The 21,415-nt window shown below is 50.1% G+C and overlaps 1 protein-coding gene across 2 annotated transcripts in view; it reads right to left on the bottom strand.

Moving 5' to 3' along the window:
- PLCG2 (phospholipase C gamma 2) overlaps window positions 1-21,415 on the bottom strand; it is a 250,616-nt gene that overhangs the window by 35,775 nt on the left and 193,426 nt on the right. For both annotated transcript variants that reach the window (XM_030204514.1, XM_030204515.1), the window contains exons 25-28: window positions 9,061-9,218; window positions 7,215-7,317; window positions 3,079-3,288; window positions 1,060-1,202 (exon numbers count right to left, since the gene is read on the bottom strand). In XM_030204514.1, the coding sequence (XP_030060374.1) occupies window positions 1,060-1,202; window positions 3,079-3,288; window positions 7,215-7,317; window positions 9,061-9,218 (614 nt within the window). The remainder of the gene's footprint in view (window positions 1-1,059; window positions 1,203-3,078; window positions 3,289-7,214; window positions 7,318-9,060; window positions 9,219-21,415) is intronic.

The raw sequence follows: 21,415 nt of genomic DNA, 5'->3' as shown, positions 1-21,415 counted from the left end.
GGTAAACCTCTCTTATCTGCACCCTTCTCCTCCATCGCTAACTCCAGACTCCATTCCTTTTATCTTGCTGCACCATATGCCTGGAATAGACTTCCTGAGCCGGTACGTCAAGCTCCATCTCTGGCCGTCTTCAAATCTAAGCTAAAAGCCCACCTTTTTGATGCTGCTTTTAACTCCTAACCCTTGTTCACTTGTTCAGAACCCTTATTTTATCATCCTCACTTTAATATTCCCTTATCTCTTGTTTGTCCTGTTTGTCTGTCCTAATTAGATTGTAAGCTCTGTCGAGCAGGGACTGTTTCTTCATGTTCAAGTGTACAGCGCTGCGTACGTCTAGTAGCACTATAGAAATGATAAGTAGTAGTAGTAGTAGTCCAACATCCCTCTGTCTCCCTAGCCCCCCCATGTCTAGAATCTATCTGATTCTTTAATCCTTCTATGTCCAGCATTTCCTCTTGTCTTCCTATTCCCCCCCTTGGCTCATGCTCCAGCATGTGTCAGTCCTCTAATCTTCCCTTCCACACAGCTCCCTAGTCCAGCCAGCATCATCCCCTCAATCCGGCACCAACCTTCCCCCCAACTGGCCAACTGAAGGCTGATCACAGGACATCACATCATCCCCCAGTGCCAAAACTTGCAGTAGCCTCTGTAAAAGATAGAAAGCACTGGGTCTTGAGGTCATGCCTGCATGGAAGGCTCAGCCGTGTCCTGCCTCTACAGAAACAGAAAGCCTGAACCAGGAGTGGGGGTGATGTGATGTCCTGTGATCAATTTAAAGTTTATCTGCTGGAAGGAAGATGAATGCCAGACTGGGGAGAGATGCTGGACCTTGTATTTGATTGGGGAACAAGGCTGAAGACAGCAGGACAAGGGTACATCAGTCTGCAAAGTTGCCGTTGGGCTGAGGCAGCTTAGCTTCCTGAAGCCTCTTATATGGGGTACCTATGCTTTAAGTAAATGTTGTAGCTGTAGCTTGAAAAATGTAGCAAGCTGCATTTCATATGATCTACTAAGCCATTAAGCCCAAGGAAAGAAAGCAAAAAAAAAACACTTCCTCACCCTCACTGTCAAAATAAGTTGTGTTCTCTTTTTTGAATCTGGCACCGGATCATGGTTCTCGTTTCTCATACACTCTGGCTGCAGAACATATCCACTTCGGCCATTCAGCGAGAACAGGGCATGGTTTATTTGCATATATCTGTCTGTAGAGAGACAGAGATAGACCATGAGCTGACACAGCAATTCAACTTTCATATATATCTATATACTAAACAGCAAACTCAGTCAGTTTGTGAGGATATTACATTGAGATACTTCCAGACACGGTAAGGCATTTATTAAAACTGCAGAATAAGGCCTGATATTCAGCCTGTGGCAGTAAACAGCTGGTAAGCCGCTTCCAGCTGCAGGCTGAACTAGCCCAAATTTGTAATTCTGGGGAATGCGCAGCTCCCAGCTTTGGATATCTGGGTATATCCACCAACCCGGAAGTTAACCAGGTGCTGGCCGATATCCAGACTAGTGCCTGGTTAACTCAGAACATAAATTAAGGACAAGCTGTTTTGCTGCCTAACTTTATACATTTACTTAGCTTCAGAGCCAGCCCAAGGCAAGATGCTGCCTGAGGCGGAGCTAGGGTGCCCCCCCCCCCCCCCAGGCCAAGATGCAGCCCCCCTCCCGGGCTGAGATACCGCTGCCCCCCTTCCCTTCACGGCATTTTACCTCACAGTGACGTTCCAAACCCAGCAGTGGAAGGCCAGCAGCGATTCCCATATGCTGCCCTGCCGCTGCCGGCACCTGCCTCTTCTCTTTATTGCGGCTGACTACGTCAGAGGCTCAGACAGCCACAATAAAGGGAAGAGGCAGGTGCCGGAGGTGGCAGGGCAGCCTATGGGAATCGCTGCCGCTCCTAGGTTTGGAATGTCACCATGAGGTAAATTGCCACAAAGGGAAGGGGGGAAGGCCTTCACCACGTTGCCAGAGAACGTGGTGAAGGCGGTTAGCTTAGCAGAGTTTAAAAAGGGGTTAGACGGTTTCCTAAAGGACAAGTCCATAAACCACTACTAAATCCACAATTCCAGGATTAACATGTATAGAATGTTTGTACGTTTGGGAAGATCGCCAGGTGCCCTTGGCCTGGATGGGCTGCTGTCGTGGACAGGATGCTGGGCTCGATGGACCCTTGGTCTTTTCCCAGTGTGGCATTACTTATGTACTTATGAAGGGGGGGGGGCAGCATCTCGGTCCAGGGTGGGGGGGGGGGCGGCATGTTAGCTCTACCTTGGATGGCATTTTCCCTTCATGGTGTTTTACCTCACGGTGACGTTCCAAACCCGGCAGCGATTCCCATAGGCTGCCCTGCTGCCGCCGGCACCCGCCTCTTCCTTTTTTTTTTTTTATATTTCAACATTTTTATTGATGATGTAACATGTTTATAAGCCATCAATCGCATGATACATTTCGTAATAAACCAAACCAAACAGCCTGGATAAGTACAGGTTGAAATGATCACCATCATACATTTTTCCTTTTACTACTACTACTACTACTAATAACATTTCTAAAGTGCTACTAGGGTTACGCAGCGCTGTACAATTTAACATAGAGGGACAGTCCCTGCTCAAGGAGCTTACAATATAAAAGACAAGTGAACAGTCAGTCCGATAGGGGCAGTCAAATTGGGGCAGTCTAGATTTCCTGAAAGGTATAAAGGTTAGGTGCCGAACGCAACATTGAAGAGGTGGGCTTTGAGCAAGGATTTGAAGATGGGTAGGGAGGGGGCTTGGCGTAAGGGCTCAGGAAGTTTATTCCAAGCATAGGGTGAGGCGAGGCAGAATGGGCGGAGTCTGGAGTTGGCCTTTCACAAGGAGATCCCCCCTTCCCCGGAACTAAACCATATCTTTCCCGCCTCTTCCTTTTAACTGCGGCTGTCTGAGCCTCTGACATAGGCAGCTGCAGTAAAGGGAACACACAGGTATGGGGATCGCTGCCAGCCTACAAACTTACACTATGACGGCCAAGGAATACAGCAAATCAGCAAGACAAAGAAGGCACCAGGCCCTTCTGAAGAGGGATTACCTGGTGTCTGGAAATTAAGCGCGACCATCTGAGAGCCGCAGAGCCAAAGACGAAAGGGATCGTAGTTGGAAGAGTCCACCCGTGGCCCTTTCGGGTAGACCCTTGTTAGCCCTTTCCGGTTGTATTTCAGCAGATCAAGGGGCTTCTGCTTCATGATGCCTTCTGCCTTGGTCTCCACAAAAGATCGTACTTCCCTGAAGTCCGCCTTGTCTGTGCGGAAAGAAAGAAGCAGGTTAGTCACGGAAGCAGGTTAGTCACGGAATTGTGGATTTTTCCCAAATGGACTTGGGAAAAATCCACAATTCCAGAAGTAACATGTATAGAATGTGTGTACGTTTGGGAAGCTTGCCAGGTGCCCTTGGCCTGGATTGGCCGCTGTTGTGGACAGGATTCTGGGCTCGATGGACCCTTGGTCTTTTCCCAGTGTGGCATTACTTATGTACACGTAGGTTTATTTTTGGATGACACAACAACAAATTCTTCTCTTGAGCCTTAGACCTAGGATTGCCAACTTACCCCAGGTGGACCAAACATGATGATTAAGTCCTAGTTTTGTCCCACTGCATGCATGAAGTTATAATCAAAACTACAATGCATTGTGCAGGGCTGAATCAACCAGTTCGGCTGACCTAGATACCAGCATTTGGCTTGGAAGTTTGTTTGATTATGTCACAATAAGATGCTGGTTTTCTTCTTTAGCTACTGTTTGAAAAGTACACTGCAGAAATGGAATCAGAGAGCAGTAATGTCATAAATGCAGTCCACATGCTACAGTTCTCCGGTTGCACATTCACAAGCAAACAAGAGAGGGCAATACGGTTTCCTGGTCAACCAACTGCTTTCATGCTGGACCATATAGCAACTCATTACAAGAAACAGTGGGGACAGTATATTCATTTGGCGGTAGTCAGTATTTAAACGTTGACCACTGCCGGAAAAATTAGACCTTGGTGTTCAGAACAGGGGCGTAGCCAGCCTTCCGTGGGGGAGGGGTCCAGAGCCCGGGGGGAGGGGGCACATTTTAGCCCTCCCCCTGGCGCCACCCCCCCCGCCGACATTGCCGCCTCCCCTCCCGCCGCAAACCCGCCGCCACTGCAGCCTACCTTTACTTTTGCTGGCGGGGGATCCCACTCCCCGCCAGCCGACGTCTTCTTCTCAGTCGCTTCCTGCTCTTCAATTTGTTTGCTGACGTGCAGGACGTCAGACTCAGAGAACAGAACTGCAGGACGTCAGCAAACAAATTGAAGAGCAGGAAGGACTGAGAAGACGTCGGCTGGCGAGGAGTGGGATCCCCCGCCAGCAAAAGTAAAGGTAGGCGGCGGCGGGGGCGGGTTCGCTGGGAGGGGGGTCCGGGGGTGAATCTGCGGGGGCCCCAGCCCCCTCAGGCCCCACGTAGCTATGCCACTGGTTCAGAATATCCAAGTCTTTGGCGGTGCTCAGAAGTTATATTCAATGTCATATCCACACTGCCGGGCTGCCGAGAGACAGTTTGGCCCAGGGCCAAAACTTTTCAGGCCCCCCCCCCCCCCCCATTGCCGCTGCTACACCCCAACCACCACCACCACCGCTGCGCCCCCCCCACCATCACCCCTGCTCTCCCCCCCCCCCCCCCCCAGCCACTGCCGCTTTTCTCCCATCCTTTTCTCCTCCCCGCAGATCTCACCTACAGCTTCCTGCAGCGATTTATAGTCAGAGGTCATCTCTGTGGCCTTCCGTCTGCCGCGTCCCCCTCTCTCTACAGCAACTTCCTGTTTTGATGCTGAACAGGAAGCTGCACTAGAGAGGACGGGACGCGGCAAAAGGAACCCACGGAGACGGCCTCTCACTGTGAATCACTACCGGCTGCAGGATCCTATAGGTGAGATCTACCGGAAGGAAGAGATTTTTTTTTACTGCTGGAACAAAACTTTTTACTGTTCCTGCAGGGCAGGGGTGTAGCAACACCTCGCGATGGGAGGGGGCCAGAGCCTGAGGTGGGGGGGTACCTTTCAGTCTGCTGCCCCGCCACCACCTCGCCACTCCCCCTGCCACCCCCCACCCACTGCTACAGCAAAGTACCTTGGCTGGCGGGGGTCACCAACCCCCGCCAGCTGAACCTTTGTCCAGCGCCGGTCTCTGGCGCTGCCGCGTTGCCTGCCCTGCTCTCTCTTCCTCCTCACATCCTGCACGCTCCTTTAAGTGAAACTCTCAATTTCACAAAAAAGGAGCATGCAGGACGTGAGGAGAAAGAGAGAGCAGGGCAGGCAAAGCAACAGCGCCGGAGACCGGCGCTGGACAAGGCTTCAGCTGGTGGGAGTTGGGAACCCCCACCAGCAAAACCAGGGGCCTGGAGGAAATTTGGGAGGGGGGGAGGGCCCATGTAGCTACGCTACTGCTGCAGGGCGGTAAAAAGTTTTGTTCCTGTATCCACGGTGATTGTTTCCTTGGAGCCCGGGCCCGGGGAATTTTGCCCTCTCCCCTGCTCCCCTCTCTCTGCAGCCCTGATCCACACAACTAACTGGACACAGGACTACTATTTATGTCAGTATCATTGCTTGGAAATCATTTTATTACCATATGTATTTGGTTTCTTTTTTTGTTTCCTACAGTTAGTCCTGACATAGCAGCAGTGTGGTGGTCTCGAGAATTCGTAAAGAAACCTAAGAACTTTCTCGGTAGAGACATGCTGACAGCAGGGTCCTATTGATATATATGTTTTCCAGTCTGGCCAACACTACAGTTTTTATCCTATATCCCCCGATTCTATAAATGGCATCTCAATGTCTGTGCCCCAAATTGTGTGCAATCCTGAGATTCATGAGCAAATAAATTAGTTTGAGCCATTAACAATCAATATTTGGCTGGTATCAATTATTGACATCAATTGGCTCTAATTTGGATTTGCGCCCAGATCCGGCTGCACGCGAATCTGTAAACATTCGAGCACAAACCCCCTTGTGCACAACCCCAAGTGGGCGTGGCTATGGGAGGGGCATGGGCAGATCAGGGCCGTTCCAAGGAATTACATGCAGTGTTACAGAATTTGGGGGCTGCATGCCAGGATTTACACCAAGTTTCATTTGGTGTCAGTCCTCGCACGCAAAGTTTAGAGCCAGAATATGCGCTAAGTGCTATTCTATAAAGAGCGCTGTGCCCTTTACAGAACTGTGCTGAGCACAAATTTTTCCCAGCGCTCACTTTTCAGTGCCATTTAGAGAATCCAGCCGTATGTGCTTAGTTTATAACTTTTTCAAATTTGAACTGAGAGTCCAAACGTTCTACGATGTGTTTATTGGAAGAAAGCAGCAAGATATCGAATATCACCAGTATCATTTTAGATGTAGCTTTATATCAACATGCATCCAACTAAAGACTCCTTAGGAAGGCCTTTGTGGGTCGAAACATGACTCATGTTGAGTCTTTGGATGTTCCAATGAAGGTGTTATTTTGGACATCGCCTGCTGCCCTTTCCTTTGTCACCCTTGTTGTGACTGTTTCGTCTGTGTCTACACATGGGTTACTGTTCTTCTGTTTTCCTTAGTTTATAACCCTCAATATCCAGTTATGTTGCATTTTGAGACATACACATGATCAGAACTGGTCTCCCACAAAGCCAGGCACTGCCTTGGGGATACATGTCTAAAAAACAATGATTTCTAAATGACTTATACAAATTTAGACTTATCTAAAACTAGTGGAACCCAGCCCGTTTCCTCAACAATGAAACGGGCCCTAGAAAGGCTCTCTTGTAAGCGATTTTTTGTCTCTTCCCCTCCCCTCTTTGTCCAGCGATTCTCCTCTTCCCTGCCCTCCCATCCGTGTCCCGTGATTCTCCTCTCTCCTGTCCTCTCCTCCCATCCGATCCATGTCCATCAATTCCGCTCTGCTCTGCCCTCCCCTCGATGTGCCACGATTCTCTCTTCCTTTGTACCTTATCGTTTTTTGGCTGGCTTCCCTTCTGTTGGTTACATCCTGACATCAGCTCGCCTCCAGTGTTCCCTTCCCTCTCACTGTTCTGCCCTGTGACGTCATTACGTTTTGACACGAGGGTGGAGCAGAACGCTGGAGGCTGGCTGACGTCATGAGATGTTACGAACCCAAGCAGCCAGACAGCGATGGAACGTTGGAGGTGCAGATTATTATATAGGATATACTACCGAAATTCTCCTTGGTTTTGCTCACTGGTTTGCAGTAGACGACCATATCAGATAATTCTATGGCGACAGACTGATGCTTCTCCAAATCCTTCACCACACTGTCCTGTAAAAATCCATACACAGCTCACGTTAGTTTGTTCGTGTACAGTTCAAATATTCTAACAGCTTCCACCACAGGAGCAGAAGTCTCCATTTCCATGACACTGCCAAGAACCACAACCTGGTGCCTTCTATGAGGTTTGGAGCAGGTGCGTAGCCAGACCACAATTTTTTGGGGGGTGGGGAGGGGGGGCAGGGGCCTGAGCCCAAAGTGGGAGGGGGCGCATTTTGCCCCGCTTCCCCCCTGCAACCCCACATACCTGGACTGACGGGGGTCCCCAAGCCCTGCCAGCAGCCTTCCTCCAGTGCTATTCGCTGCCACATGCCACCTGCCCTACTCCCCCCCCCCCCCCCACCAAGGTGCGCATGCTTAGTTTTAATGAAATTGACAATGCCTTAAGCCTTGCGCATTCTCAATTTCACTAAAACTGAGCATGCGTGGGGGAGGGTGAAGCAGAGCAGGCAGCGTGGTGGTGAACAGCACTGGAGGAAGGCTTCTTCTGGCGGGGCATGGGGACCCCCCGCCAGCCAAACCAGCAGACCTTGGGGGCCTGAATCCAATTTTGGGGGTCCAGGCCCCCTATGGCTATGCCAAGGGTTTAGAGAGATTTGTCACTTTTAAGAAATCCTAATCTCCTGCCTCAACTCAACACATAACCTCTTGATGGAATCAGGGGCGTAGCCAGACTTTGTCAGGAGGGGGGTCCAGAGCCCAAGGTGAGGGGGCACATTATAGCCCCCCCTAGCGGCGCCACCCCTCCCCCATCCCTTTCGACCCTCCCCCGCCAGCCGAAGTCCCTTTCAGCGCCGGTCTCCGAGTCCGGCGCATTCGCTGATCTGGATTCTGTTTCTGTGAGTCCTGACGGTCAGGACTCACAGAAACAGAATCCAGATCAGGTATGCGCCAGACTCGGAGACCAGCGCTGAAGATGATTTCGGCTAGCGGGGGTTGGGGACCCCCGCCAGCAAAAGTACCTGACAGCGGCGGCGGGAGGGGGGGGTCAAATGTGGTGGGGGAGGGTCGGTGGCGAGGGGTGAAAGCAGGGGGGCCAGAGCTAAATCTGTGGGGGCCCATGTCCCCACCTAGCTAAGCCCTTGGATGGAAATGCTAATAATAATAATAAATTGAGAAAAGCAAAAGCACACAGCAGACAACTGAAAGAGGCCCTCTGCTTACTAGAGAATAGGACACAAGAGCTGCCTTAGGCTATAATCTCTAGGATAAGTCACCTCATCTCCCCTTACGTTCCCGCCCGTAACCTCCGTTCACAGGATAAATCCCTCCTCTCGGTACCCTTCTCCACCACCGCCAACTCCAGGCTCCGCTCATTCTGCCTCGCCTCACCCTATGCTTGGAACAACCTTCCTGAGCCCTTACGCCAAGCCCCCTCCCTGCCCGTCTTCAAGTCTTTGCTTAAAGCCCACCTCTTCAATGCTGCGTTCGGCACCTCTTACCTTTCAGGAATTCCAGACTGCCCCAATTTGACTGCCCCTATCGGACCAACCGTTCACTTGTCTATTAGACTGTAAGCTCTTTGAGCAGGGACTGTCTCTCTTTGTTAAATTGTACAGCGCTGCGTAACCCTAGTAGCGCTCTAGAAACGTTAAGTAGTAGTAGTAGTGGATAAGGACATAGAAAACTAGTTTATGATATGGCAGAAGGGCAACCATCATAACCCGTATATTTTCTATCATTTCTTTTGCTAGCTGGGATAAGTTTCTTTAAACAAAGCAGGAGTGTTTGTACCTCCACTTCAGACTTCCTGCCGATTTCCCAAACGTTTTGATACCAGGCAAACAGGTCCTCTACTGAATCAGTTGCAAACTGCACTTCATGGTCCTCTTGATTCTTGGGCTCCAGGGTAAAGACAAAACGTTTTTCGTTCTTCCCTTGCTGCCTTTTCACTATAGGAAAAAACAACAACAACATGATGGTAGCATGGAGACTTGACCCTCTTTTAGTAATCTTTACAATAGCGATAGTCCACTAAGTGGCAGTATTTAATCCTATGAGAACATCCAATGAGGTCACAGCAGTGGTGTAGCTAGGTGGGGCCGGGGGGCCAGGGCCCCCCGTAGATTTGACCCTGGACCCCCCTGCCGACAACCTGCCCGACCCTCCTCCCTCCCGTCGCCTGCCTTTTGCGAGCAGAAGAGGACCTCGGCTGGCGGGGGTTGGGGTCCCCACTAGCAAAGGTAGGCGATGGCAGGTTGGCGGCGGGGGGGGGGGGTCGGGAGGGTCGGCGGCAAAGTCAGCAATGGCGGGGTGGGGGTGGGTGGGTGTCGGCAATGGCGGCAGGGGTGTTGGCAGCGCCGGGGGGAGGGGCTAAAATGTGCCCCCTCACCTCGGGCTCTGGATCCCCCGCCCACCGAAGTCTGGCTACGCCCCTGGGTCACAGGCTCTAGAGGTGTAGCCAAGCAAAAAAATAAGGAGTGCTACATTTAGGAAAGATCATTCCTCTCATCCAGTTAATCCTCATTTTCTAAACTTTCAGCAACTTCGGTGGTGAAACACTACCAGGCAACAGCCACAACCTGTAAAAAACAGGATTAACTGGCTTACATGAAGGTTCCATTTGCTAACATAGATTTAAACATAGCAAAAGACACAGTATGGGGTCAATATTCTGCATGTTTCAGCAGGCAGGAGAGGCTTCTAAGCTGGCTGGGTGCTGATATTCAGCAAAACTTAACTGAGCAGTGCCTCTGAATATCGGCTCTGACCACTGCAGCATTGTCTGGGCAGTACCGGGGTGGTCTCAGAAGTTATGCGGGCACTGGAAATATTCAATGTTTCTGCCTGCATCCCTAACCAGCTGGAGTGGAGGAGTGGCCTAATGGTTAGTGCAGCGGGTTTCAAACCTGGGGAACTGGGTTCAATTTCCCCTGCAGCTCCTTGTGACCATGGGCAATTCACTTAACCCCTCCATTGCCCTAGAATGGAGGAGTAGCCTCATGGTTAGTGCAGTGGGTTTCATACCTGGGGAACTAGGTTCAATTCCCCCTGCAACTCCTTGTGACCCTGGGCAAGCTACTTAACCCTTCCATTGCCCTAGATACAAATAACCTTAGATTGTGAACCCATTAGAGACAGAAAAGTACCTGCAAAAATTTGTATATGCCAATGGTTCCCTAGTCTGGTCAGGTTTTTGGGATATCCACAATGAATATTCATGAAAGATATTTGTATGCACTGCCTCCACTGCATGAAAATCTGTCATGAATATTCATTGTGGGTAGCCCAAAAAGCTGACTGGCTGGGGTGCCTCAAGGATCAGGTTTGGGAACCACTGATATATGCAAACTGCTTTGACTGTATCTACAGAAAGGTGGTATATCAAGTGTGGAAGAAAAGGTATGGGGGTCTCTCAGTAAATATCAGTCACACCTGCATAACTTCTGGCCCATAACTGAATATCCAGGTCTATTTTAGCCAAAGGCTAGCTGAATATTGGTGGGGGGGAGGGGGTATATATTTATTTCTATTATTTAATTTACAAGAAGTCTATCCATATTAAAGATCAGATGTATTAAAGAACCTTTCTCAGTTTGGGTCTGGAGGAAAAATTCATACACAGGGACCTTGATATCTAGAAACCTATCGCTTATCAATTCCTAACAAAACAAAAGACAGCTGTTCTGGTTAGGATGAAATTCCACAAAGAGCTGGCTAAATATTTATAACCGTTCATTAATGAAACATACGCAAAGGTGCATAGCATACATTTCCAGAATAATGCACCATACCCAAAACCCATCATATTCTAATATAGTGATTCCCAAACCTGTCCTGGGGGCTTCTGAGCCAGTCGGGTTTTTCAGGATATCCATAGTGAATAGTCATACCGTGCTTCCCCGAAAAAAGGACATCCTCCGAAAGTAAGACCTAGTAGAGGTCTTGCTGCAATTTGAAAATATAAGGCCTCCCCCGAAAATAAGACCTAGCAGGGGAGGCCTTATTTTTCGGGGAAACATCGGGGTCACCCCCCCCCACCCGAGATCGCCGGCTCCCCCCGCCCTCAGTCGCTCCCGGAACTAACCTCTTAACCGCTTCCTTTCACCTTCGCACTCGCCGCAAGCAGCAGGGCTGGCCACTCCTTCCTTCCGTGTCCCACCCTCGCCTGACATTACGTTACGTCAGGCGAGGGCGGGACACGGAAGGAAGGAGTGGCCTGCCCTGCTGCTTGCGGCGAGTGCGAAGATGAATGGTGAAAGGAAGTGTTTAAGAGGTTAGTTCCGGGAGCGACTGAGGGCGGAGGGAGCCGCCGATCGAGGGGGGGAGCCGGCGATCTCGGGTGGGGGGGTGACCCCGATGTTTCCCCGAAAAATAAGGCCTCCCCTGAAAATAAGACCTAGCAGGTCTTGGGGAGAAAAAGTTAATATAAGACAGTGTCTTATTTTCGGGGAAACACGGTAGAAGCATGAGGGCAGATAAGGGCCAAGTGCCCCACCCAATCTGCCCATCCTCAGTAACCACTAACTCTTCCTATCCTAAGGGATCCCCCGCATGCCTGTCCCACGTGACCACCACTAAATCCAAGTCGGCTTCTCTCACTGCAGCCTCTAGATCTAGACATCTGGTTCCCATGCTACAGGCATTGGTATACAGGGCTATCCAGATGTTTTATAAGGGTATTTTGATGTCTTACCTTCCTGAGGGTTATTAATTACTTTGAGGCTTTTCTCACCCATCCCCAGCAAATTTAGTTTAAAGCCCTCTTTAGTACTTTAGTCAACTTGTTAGTGAAGACACTTCATCCCTCCCTTGAAAGATGGACACCGCCATCATCGCCCAGTAGCTCTTGGAGAGATTTGCATGAACTGCCTCCACTGCATGCAAATCTCCCTTGTGGATCTCCTGACTGGCTGGGAAGCCCCCAGGACAGGTTTGGGAATCAATGCTCTGATATTTTAGCCTTGTTTTGTAAATAAATATATAGTAACATATTTTACTTTATTTTGGATTTGCTCACACCTTTTCAGTAGTAGCTTAAGGTGAGTTACATTCAGGTACACTGGGTATTTCTCTGTCCCAGGAGGGCTCACAATCTAAGTTTGTACCTGAGGCAATGGAGGGTTAAGTGACTCACCCAAGATCACAAGGAGCAGCAGTGGGATTTGAACCAGCCACCTCTGGACTGCAAGACCGGTGCTCTAACCACTAGGCCACTCCTCCACTAGCAACATTCTGTCTAGAATCTCAAACAGTAGCAACATTCCATGTAGAAGCCTGCCCTTGCAGATGACCAATGCGGCTGCGCAGGCTTCCGTTTCTGTGAGTCTAACGTCCTGCACATACGTGCAGGACGTCAGACTCACAGAAACAGAAGCCTGCGCAGCCGCGTTGCTGATCTGCAAGGGCAGGCTTCTACATGGAATGTTGCTAGTGGAATAGCAACATTCCATGTAGAATCTCAAATAGTAGCAACAGAATCTCAACAGAATCTCAATAGTAGCAACATTCCATGTAGAATCTCAAATGATAGCAAGATTCCATGTAGAATCTCAAATATTTATTTAGGTTTTACTCACACCTTTTTCAGTAGTAGCTCAAGGTGAGTTACATTCAGGTACTCTGGATATTTCTCTGTCCCAGGGGGGCTCACAATCTTGATTTGTACCTGAGGCAATGGAGGGTTAAGTGACTTGGCCAAGATCACAAGGAGCAGCAGTGGGATTTGAACCGGCCACCTTTGGATTGCAAGACCAGTGCTCTAACCACTAGGCCACTCCTCCACATTACTGGAGTCTCCGTCGAAGCCCTCTCCAGCCCATTACAAACTGGATTGCTGTGGGGCTCAGACCGTACAAGCCAGCCCAGTACCGGCCTTAGTTTTTACAGCCCAAGTTGCCATCTAAACAGCACTTGACATGGAAACGTATATGCGACTGTTCTGTTCCCTGACAGCCTTGCACTAGTTCATAACATGATCCTAAAATGTGAGTAATGTCTTTACTGTTATTCTCATTTCTAAGAACTTTCGCTGCTGCAGTCTCTCATTGTAAAGATATATGAGCAATGCACTGTGGGTAATGTAGTTCACAGGCAATGCAACTACACTTGTTTGGCTGTGTAAGAACTGCTATCACTGGTTGTGAGGCTGCTCAGACCTTCTCTCTCTCCCTCTCCCTCTGCCAAGCTTGGCTCTTTTGTCTTCCTGTTCAGTCTTACTATCAGAGGTCAGCCAGGTATGACCTTTCCCTCCTATCTCTAGGACTACCCCTTGCTATCCGATAGCAGGCTCTGTCCCCCATTGGTCTCTGTCTGCTCCTCCCTGTATGAAGCCCCACCACTTCCTTGTCCTTTCTGCCATGTGGGGCTTCTTCCTCCATTATAGCCAGGGCATGGAGCCCACCACCATCTCGCTCCAGACAGCTCTGTCCTGCTGAAAATCCCTGTAACGTCTAAGCCCTCGCACTCCCTGTAATGAACCTGGATTTTTTACCCTGTAAATATCTTCTTCCAAATCAGATATTGCACATTGCAGTCACCCAGCTTTGGACTATTTCTACCTGTTCAACTACTTTCCCCTCCCCCTGCAATACAACTACCTCTCTTCAGATCTCCACCTCCCACAGCCTCCAGATTCAGAAGTCTCTGTATCCTGAACATCTATCTGTGAGTAAATTATCTGTGATTTATTCAATAAAAGAGACTTTACAAAATAATAGAGACTTCAGGTGATTGCTGCGCCAGGGTTACGCTCCATGATATTGGGGCTTCTTATTATCAAGCCCCGAGAGTCATGACAGTAAAAAATCCAGCATTATAACTGAATAGCTGTGAGGAAAGTTTGGAGCAGGACAACTGTGCCTTTAAGAGAACAGAAGGGTCAAGTGTGTGAAAAGAAAAGGAAAATCAGTAACTGCGCATTGTCTGGATGTTAATTGATCTGCATTCTAGTGAAGCCATAAGGAAAGCAATGTTGGATGATCTGTTAAAGTTAAAATGCATTTACTAGATAAGTGGAGCTTGTGAAAGAAGCAGAAAATCGTGGAGGTTTAAACTGAATCCAGTGTCTGCCTGCATTCTTGATAGTGATTAATTTGAATACCCTCTCCTGCACAGAAGGGACCCCTTCTCGTCTGGCTCGCCAGTAAGCAAAGTAAAAAACCAGAATTAAAACAGCCATCTGCACTGTGTTTAAAGAAATCAGTGACTCTGCTAGCACTGCCTATGTTAATTGAAATGCATTTAAGTGAACTTGCAGCTAAAGGAAGCAACATTGGACTGTTTAAAGTTTAAAGCATTTATCAGAAGAACTTAGTTGTGTGGATTTGCAGAGTTTTCAAAACCAAAGCTTTGAGAAGACTGTGCTAGCAATGGGTCACATTCCAGAGAGCCATTAAGAGGCAGATGCACGAAAGCTTAATGAGCCTTTAGTCAAAAGCACTGTCCTATTGTCCTCTCCTGCTCGAGAGCAGCCCCCCCCCCCCTTTTTTGGGTCATCAGTAAATGAAACCAGCAGCTAAAGGGTCAGAGAGAGAAAAAAAAAATGTTTTGTGTTGACAAACCTGTGAACGTTTAACCTTCAAGCAAGACATCAGAGTGAGCCAAAGAATGTGCAGCTACCTCTTTGTCTGAATATCACACCTCTGTGATTACTGAGGAAACTTGGAAGGTCCCCCTCCCCTCTCCCTCCAGCCTCAGAAATCTGAGCCCTGAAGGTCTTTGGGCAAGAAGGGCGGGAGGCAATCTGTTGCTAGGTTACTGCTTGAAGCCACAGCCCTGACTCAGAGCTACTCTCTCCAGTCCCCCCTCCCTCCTCCTTTGCCCAGTAACATAACCGTGAAACTGGATCCAGTTGAATCCAACAGCTTGAAAGACAAACTGCTTCGTGCTGGGTAATCCTTACATCCCCAGCCCCCCTGCACACAAGAGTTAACTTTTCACTTAATAAAGACAGATAACAAACCAGTACATGATGGCAGATTTCAATGTCTCACAAATTGTACCGGAGAAAGCGTCCTCCGCGCCAGACACAAAAGAGGCCAACGCGGATGTGATAGACACCCTCTCCCTCCAGTCCCAACAAGGGTTCCAGCGCAGAAGATCTCGCAAGTTAACCCAAAAGGCCCTGGAAGCGTATCAAGTGAAACAGGAAAGCTATGCCAGGAAACTGAACAGACTCTGGAAAGAAGTGGAAGAAAGTTTACACCGCGCTTTAAAGGCAGGGGCGGACAATGACGCCCGTCTGACGTCGATGAAAACCAACTATGCATGTTATCGGCAAAAGGCAGAAGAGTATTGCCAGTTCTTAGAGGAGACGAACACGGAGCAGAGTCTCGTGGAAAAGGAACTCCAAGAGACCACGGATCATGGGCGCTATACAGAGGTAGCCAAAGCCGAAGAGATAACAACAAATGCAACTGCAGAACCACAAGACAGCATCTCCGTGCACTCTCAATCTTCCAAACATTCGTCCAAAAGCTCAAGATCCTCCAGGTCACTTACAACAAATCGCTCCAACCATTCTGTAGCTCCAGAAGACAGCATCTCCGTGCATTCTCACTCTTCCATACATTCATCCAAAAGCTCAAGATCCTCCAGATCACACGCAACAAATCACTCCAACCAATCGAAAATCAGCGAGGTGACCTCCCAAGTGAAGGCCTTCATTCAACAAGAAACCACCCTGAAGCTAAAACGAGTTGCGCTAGAGGCTGAGGAAGCACACAGAAAGGCCGAGGATGCTCGTAAAAAATCTGAGCTAGACATCATGATAGAAGCACTCCGGCGAAATAGAGAATTGGTCGAACTGGAGGCGAGAGCTATCTCCCGCGAAGATGCTGTGGAACAGCATGATGAGGTCGAGCGACTCGACCACCTCGGGTTTGAAGACCCTGCTCTAAGAACCGAAACTTACGTGTCAACGCACTCCCCACTGCCTGTCAGGACAGCAGAACGGCTCGATTTCGATGAGCCCTCAAACACGGAAGTACAGCACACCAAGGGAATCAAGCCTCTCCGTACCAGCTTACACACTCGTACAAGCTTCGATGCACCGCCGCTGGCTTATGCCCTGGGAGCAGCCGATGAAATGGATGTCCCACCCCAGCCACGGGCCCCAGTGCCATACAGCAGCCAGAGGCAAGGAGAGTCTGGGTCACCGTCTCTCGGAAGAGCGCCAGCTACACGCACTTCGTACAAACAAGAAATGGCAGGGTGGCCATATTCTGCACCTATTCCCACTGAGACCGAGACCAGCCAGCCCGCAATGGTTATGACTGACCAGCCCAGAACCTCAACCAGAGATGAACTAGTGAGATATCTGGCACGCAAGGATCTGGGGGGCTCAGGGCTTACCCAGTTCGACGGCCGTCCTGAGCGGTACAGAGCATGGAAATCAGACTTCAAGGATGCTATCGTGGACATGAGACTCACACCCAAGCAAGAGATGAACATGATGTTACATTGGCTGGGAAAGGGAACAGCCGCACGTGTGGAGGAGTTGAAGCATTCATACTTAAATAACCCGTCTGAGGGGTTAAAAGAGATGTGGGGAAGACTCGAGGAGTATTACGGCAGCTCAGAAGCCATAGAAAATTCATTGTTCAATAGGTTGGACAGATTCCCAGCGGTATCCGGCAGAGACAACCTCAAGCTGCAAGAGTTGGGAAACCTCCTTCACGAGCTGGAAGCAGTCAAGGCCGAGAACAGCTTTCCAAACCTCAGCCAGCTAGACACACCTCGAGGCACCAAGAGTATCCTGGGGAAGTTACCATATGACATAAGGGAGAAGTGGTCAGTAGTTGGCACACGTTACAAGGAAGAGAATCAAGGGAAATATCCTCCTTTCAACATTTTCGCAAAATTCATAAGAGACATAGCCAAAAGGAGAAACGATCCATGGTTCATGGTTGAGCCATGTGAATCAAGCCAATCCCTGGAAGGGAAAACAGCCAAACTAGGCCGAAGACCCATATCTGTGCACAAGACAGGAGTGTCGCCCGTAACGTCTACACCGGCTGACCCCTCTCTCACCACAGAGAACGTAGAGGATCCCAAAGAACCATGCCCTATACATGGGATGCCCCACCCACTCAGAAAGTGCCGAGAGTTCTTAAGGAAACCATGGGAGGAACGTAGAGAACTGCTCACAAGGTACAGACTTTGCTACAGGTGCTGGGCTTCTTCAGACCATATCGCCAAGGACTGCAGAGCACCTAGCAAGTACACAGAACGCGGCAGTAGCCAGCAAACCAACACTTCACGCCCGGGTGATGCCGAACCACATCCCAACCCCGAAGCGAATCACGGCGAGGAGACGGGAGAGGTAGGGCCACAGGCACTCCAAGCCACGCCGAAGTGCACGAGAATATGCGGTAAAGGCCGCGAAGGGAGATCCTGCACCAAGATATGCCTGGCCAAAGTGTATCCCGAGGGACGGCCGGAGAAGGCAGTCAAAATGTATGTTATCATAGATGAGCAAAGCAACCGATCTCTTGCAAGGTCAGAGTTTTACGACCTGTTTGGAATCCAGCAGAGCTACTCCTCATATAGCATTAAAATGTGCGCAGGAGTCACACAAGTGTTGGGGAGAGTAGCAAGCGGCTACACGATAGAAGCAATAGATGGAAGCACCAAGTCAAAACTACCTGCACTAATGGAATGTGACCAGATACCAGATGACAAGGATGAGATTCCTACACCAGAGGTCGCGTGGAGTCACCCTCATCTGAGACCTATAGCCAACCAACTCATACCCTTGGATCCAGACGCTGAGATCCTACTTTTGCTGGGTCGTGATGCACCAGAACTCCTGGACATCCATGAATCACGCACAGGCCCACGGGGTGCTCCCTACGCGCACCGTCTCGATCTGGGATGGACCATAGTGGGCGGCGTCTGCCTCAACCGGACGATAAGACCGAACATCCGTGCGCTCTCCACCAGTGTCTTAGAAGGTGGACGCGCCATGCTATTTGAATCGTGCGCCAATCACCTGACTACCAAAGAGGTTCACGAACACAAAGAACATAACGTCGTCTCACGCCGTAAAACCAGCTCCGCAGCAGGTTTAGGAGAACATCTGGGGAGCTCGGTGTTCCAGACCACTAAAGACGATGACAGACTCGCACTCTCTATAGAAGATAAAGAGTTCCTGAACATTATGGACAAAGGCCTAGAGAAAGACGAGTCAAACGGCTGGGTAGCGCCCCTTCCATTCCGTAAGCCCAGGGCCCGACTCCCAAACAACAGGAGTTACGCCTTCTCCCGACTCGCCTCGCTACAAAGGACCTTGAAGAGGAAACCAGAGATGAGACAACAGTTCACAGCCTTCATGCAAAACATGCTCACCAACGGCCACGCGGAGCTCGCCCCACCATTGAAAGATAACGAGGAATGCTGGTACCTACCTATCTTCGGGGTATACCACCCACAGAAGCCACGACAAATCCGAATTGTGTTCGACTCTAGCGCCCAGTTCCAAGGGACTTCACTGAACAGCGTGCTGCTCACTGGGCCCGACCTAACCAACAGCCTACTGGGAATCTTAATCCGCTTCAGAAAGGAACCCATTGCCGTGATGGCTGACATCCAGCAAATGTTCTACTGCTTCACCGTCCACGAAGACCACAGGAATTACTTAAGGTTCCTGTGGTTCCATGACGACGACATCAACAGAGACGTGGTGGAATACAGAATGCGGGTACATGTTTTCGGAAACAGCCCATCACCAGCAGTGGCCGCCTACGGGCTCAGACGGACAGCACGTGAAGGAGAGAAGGAACACGGCGTTGATGCAAGGCAGTTCATGGAGAGAGACTTCTACGTGGACGACGGGTTGAAGTCCTTACCCACTGAAACAGAAGCCATCGACCTGCTGAAAAGGACACAGATGATGCTAGCGGGAGCTAATCTGAGACTCCACAAAATCGCATCCAATAGCGCCAATGTGATGAGAGCGTTCTCTCCAGCAGACCACGCTACGAACTTGAAGGATCTGGATCTAGGAGTGGACACCCCTCCTCTACAGCGCAGCCTCGGCCTAAGCTGGGACCTAAAAACAGACACCTTTACCTTCCGAGTCTGCACGCAAGAGAAGCCGTACACCCGACGAGGCATCTTGTCTACGGTGAATAGCCTGTATGACCCACTAGGATTTGTAGCACCAGTCACCATCCAAGGGAGGTCACTGCTTCGCAAACTCTCCTCAAGCTCAACTGAATGGGATGCCCCATTGCCGCCAGGAAAAAGGCAAGAGTGGAACACATGGCGAAACTCCCTAAAGACACTTGAAGAACTCCACATCCCACGGACATGTGTCCCAGTGTCTCTCACGAACGCCCGCCACAAGGAGGTTTGCGTCTTCTCTGATGCCTCGGAGAAAGCCATAGCTGCAGTGGCGTACCTGAAGACCGTAGATGCTTGCGAGGCCATCCGTACGGGATTCATCTTCGGCAAATCAAAGCTAGCTCCGCAATGTGGGCAGACCGTGCCACGCTTAGAACTTTGCGGAGCAGTCCTAGCAGTAGAAATAGCCGAATTGGTTGTAAGCGAGATGGATACCCACATAGACTCAGTCAAGTTCTACACAGACAGCAAGGTCGTACTCGGCTACATATACAACCAGAACAGAAGATTCCATGTATATGTGAGTAACCGAGTGGAACGCATCCGAAAATCCACCAGACCTAACCAATGGCATTACGTGCCAACCGACCACAACCCAGCGGACCATGCCACAAGGGCTGTCCCAGCAACTCACCTGATGCGAACGACTTGGCTGACAGGGCCGAAATTCCTCACGCAACCAAAAAGCGCCACTACAACTACCACAAACTCCTTTGAACTGGTGAACCCAGAAGATGATGTCGAAGTCCGTCCGATAGTCAAGGTCCTCGCCACGAGTGTCTCACCCAAGGACACCCCGGGAACGCACCGCTTCAACCGATTCTCACGGTGGGTGACGCTGAGAAGAGCCATAGCCCACCTTATCCACATCACGCATTCTTTCCAGCAGAGCCCCAATAGAAGAACAGGCAAGTGTCATCACTGGCATCTCTGTTCCAAGCCCTTGGCTGTTGAAGAATTTGTCCGGGCAGAGAAGGTAGTCTTACGTTGGGTACAACAAGAAGCATACGCTGCAGAGTACATGTGCATCAGCAAAGGGAAGACGATCCCAAAGGACAGCCCCCTCTGGAAACTAGATCCCTTCAAGGATGAGGATGGATTGCTAAGGGTAGGCGGCCGCCTCACCCACGCCAAGATAGACAAGAGCGAAAGGAACCCTTTGATCACCCCAGGCCGGCACCCGGTATCCACCCTGCTCATGCGCCATTACCACGAGCAGGTCAAGCACCAAGGTCGACACTTCACCGAGGGAGCAATCAGGGCCGCAGGAGTGTGGATCGTTGGAGCGAAGCAGTGCATCACTGCAACCATCCACAGATGTGTCAAGTGCCGGAAACTGCGAGGCAAACACCAAGACCAAAGAATGGCAGACCTGCCATCCGAAAGGCTGAGCACTGACCCACCATTCACCTATGTGGGACTGGATATCTTTGGACCTTGGCCAGTTGTCTCGAGACGAACCAGAGGAGGAAGTGCAAGCAGCAAACGATGGGCCGTTTTGTTCACGTGCATGAGCATACGCGCTGTCCACATCGAAGTCATAGAGTCGATGGACACTTCAAGCTTCATAAACGCTCTCAGGAGGTTCCTCTCAATCCGCGGCCCAGCCAAGCAGATTCGCTCTGACTGTGGATCTAACTTCATAAGTGCCTGCAAAGAGCTGAAAATACATTCAGAGAAGATCAACGCACCAGCTATCGAAAAGTACCTGAACGATCACCACTGCACGTGGATATTCAACCCCCCCCATGCTTCGCATATGGGAGGAGTTTGGGAGCGCATGATCGGGATTGCTCGTCGCATTCTCGACTCTATGCTATCTGAAGCAGGGGCTAATCGCCTCACCCACGAGGTGCTGACCACACTTCTGGCAGAAGTATCTGCTATCATCAATGCGAGACCTCTGATCCCAGTGTCCTCAGATCCAGAGTCGCCCTTGATCTTGACCCCAGCCACACTTCTAACGCAAAAGACAGGTGTGCCACCAAACCCGCCTGGGGATTTCGATGAGAAAGACCTATGC

Source organism: Microcaecilia unicolor, chromosome 5 (assembly GCF_901765095.1).
Source record: "Microcaecilia unicolor chromosome 5, aMicUni1.1, whole genome shotgun sequence".
NCBI classification, from domain to species: Eukaryota; Metazoa; Chordata; class Amphibia; order Gymnophiona; family Siphonopidae; genus Microcaecilia; species Microcaecilia unicolor.
This window is presented reverse-complemented; position numbering and strand designations above follow the sequence as displayed.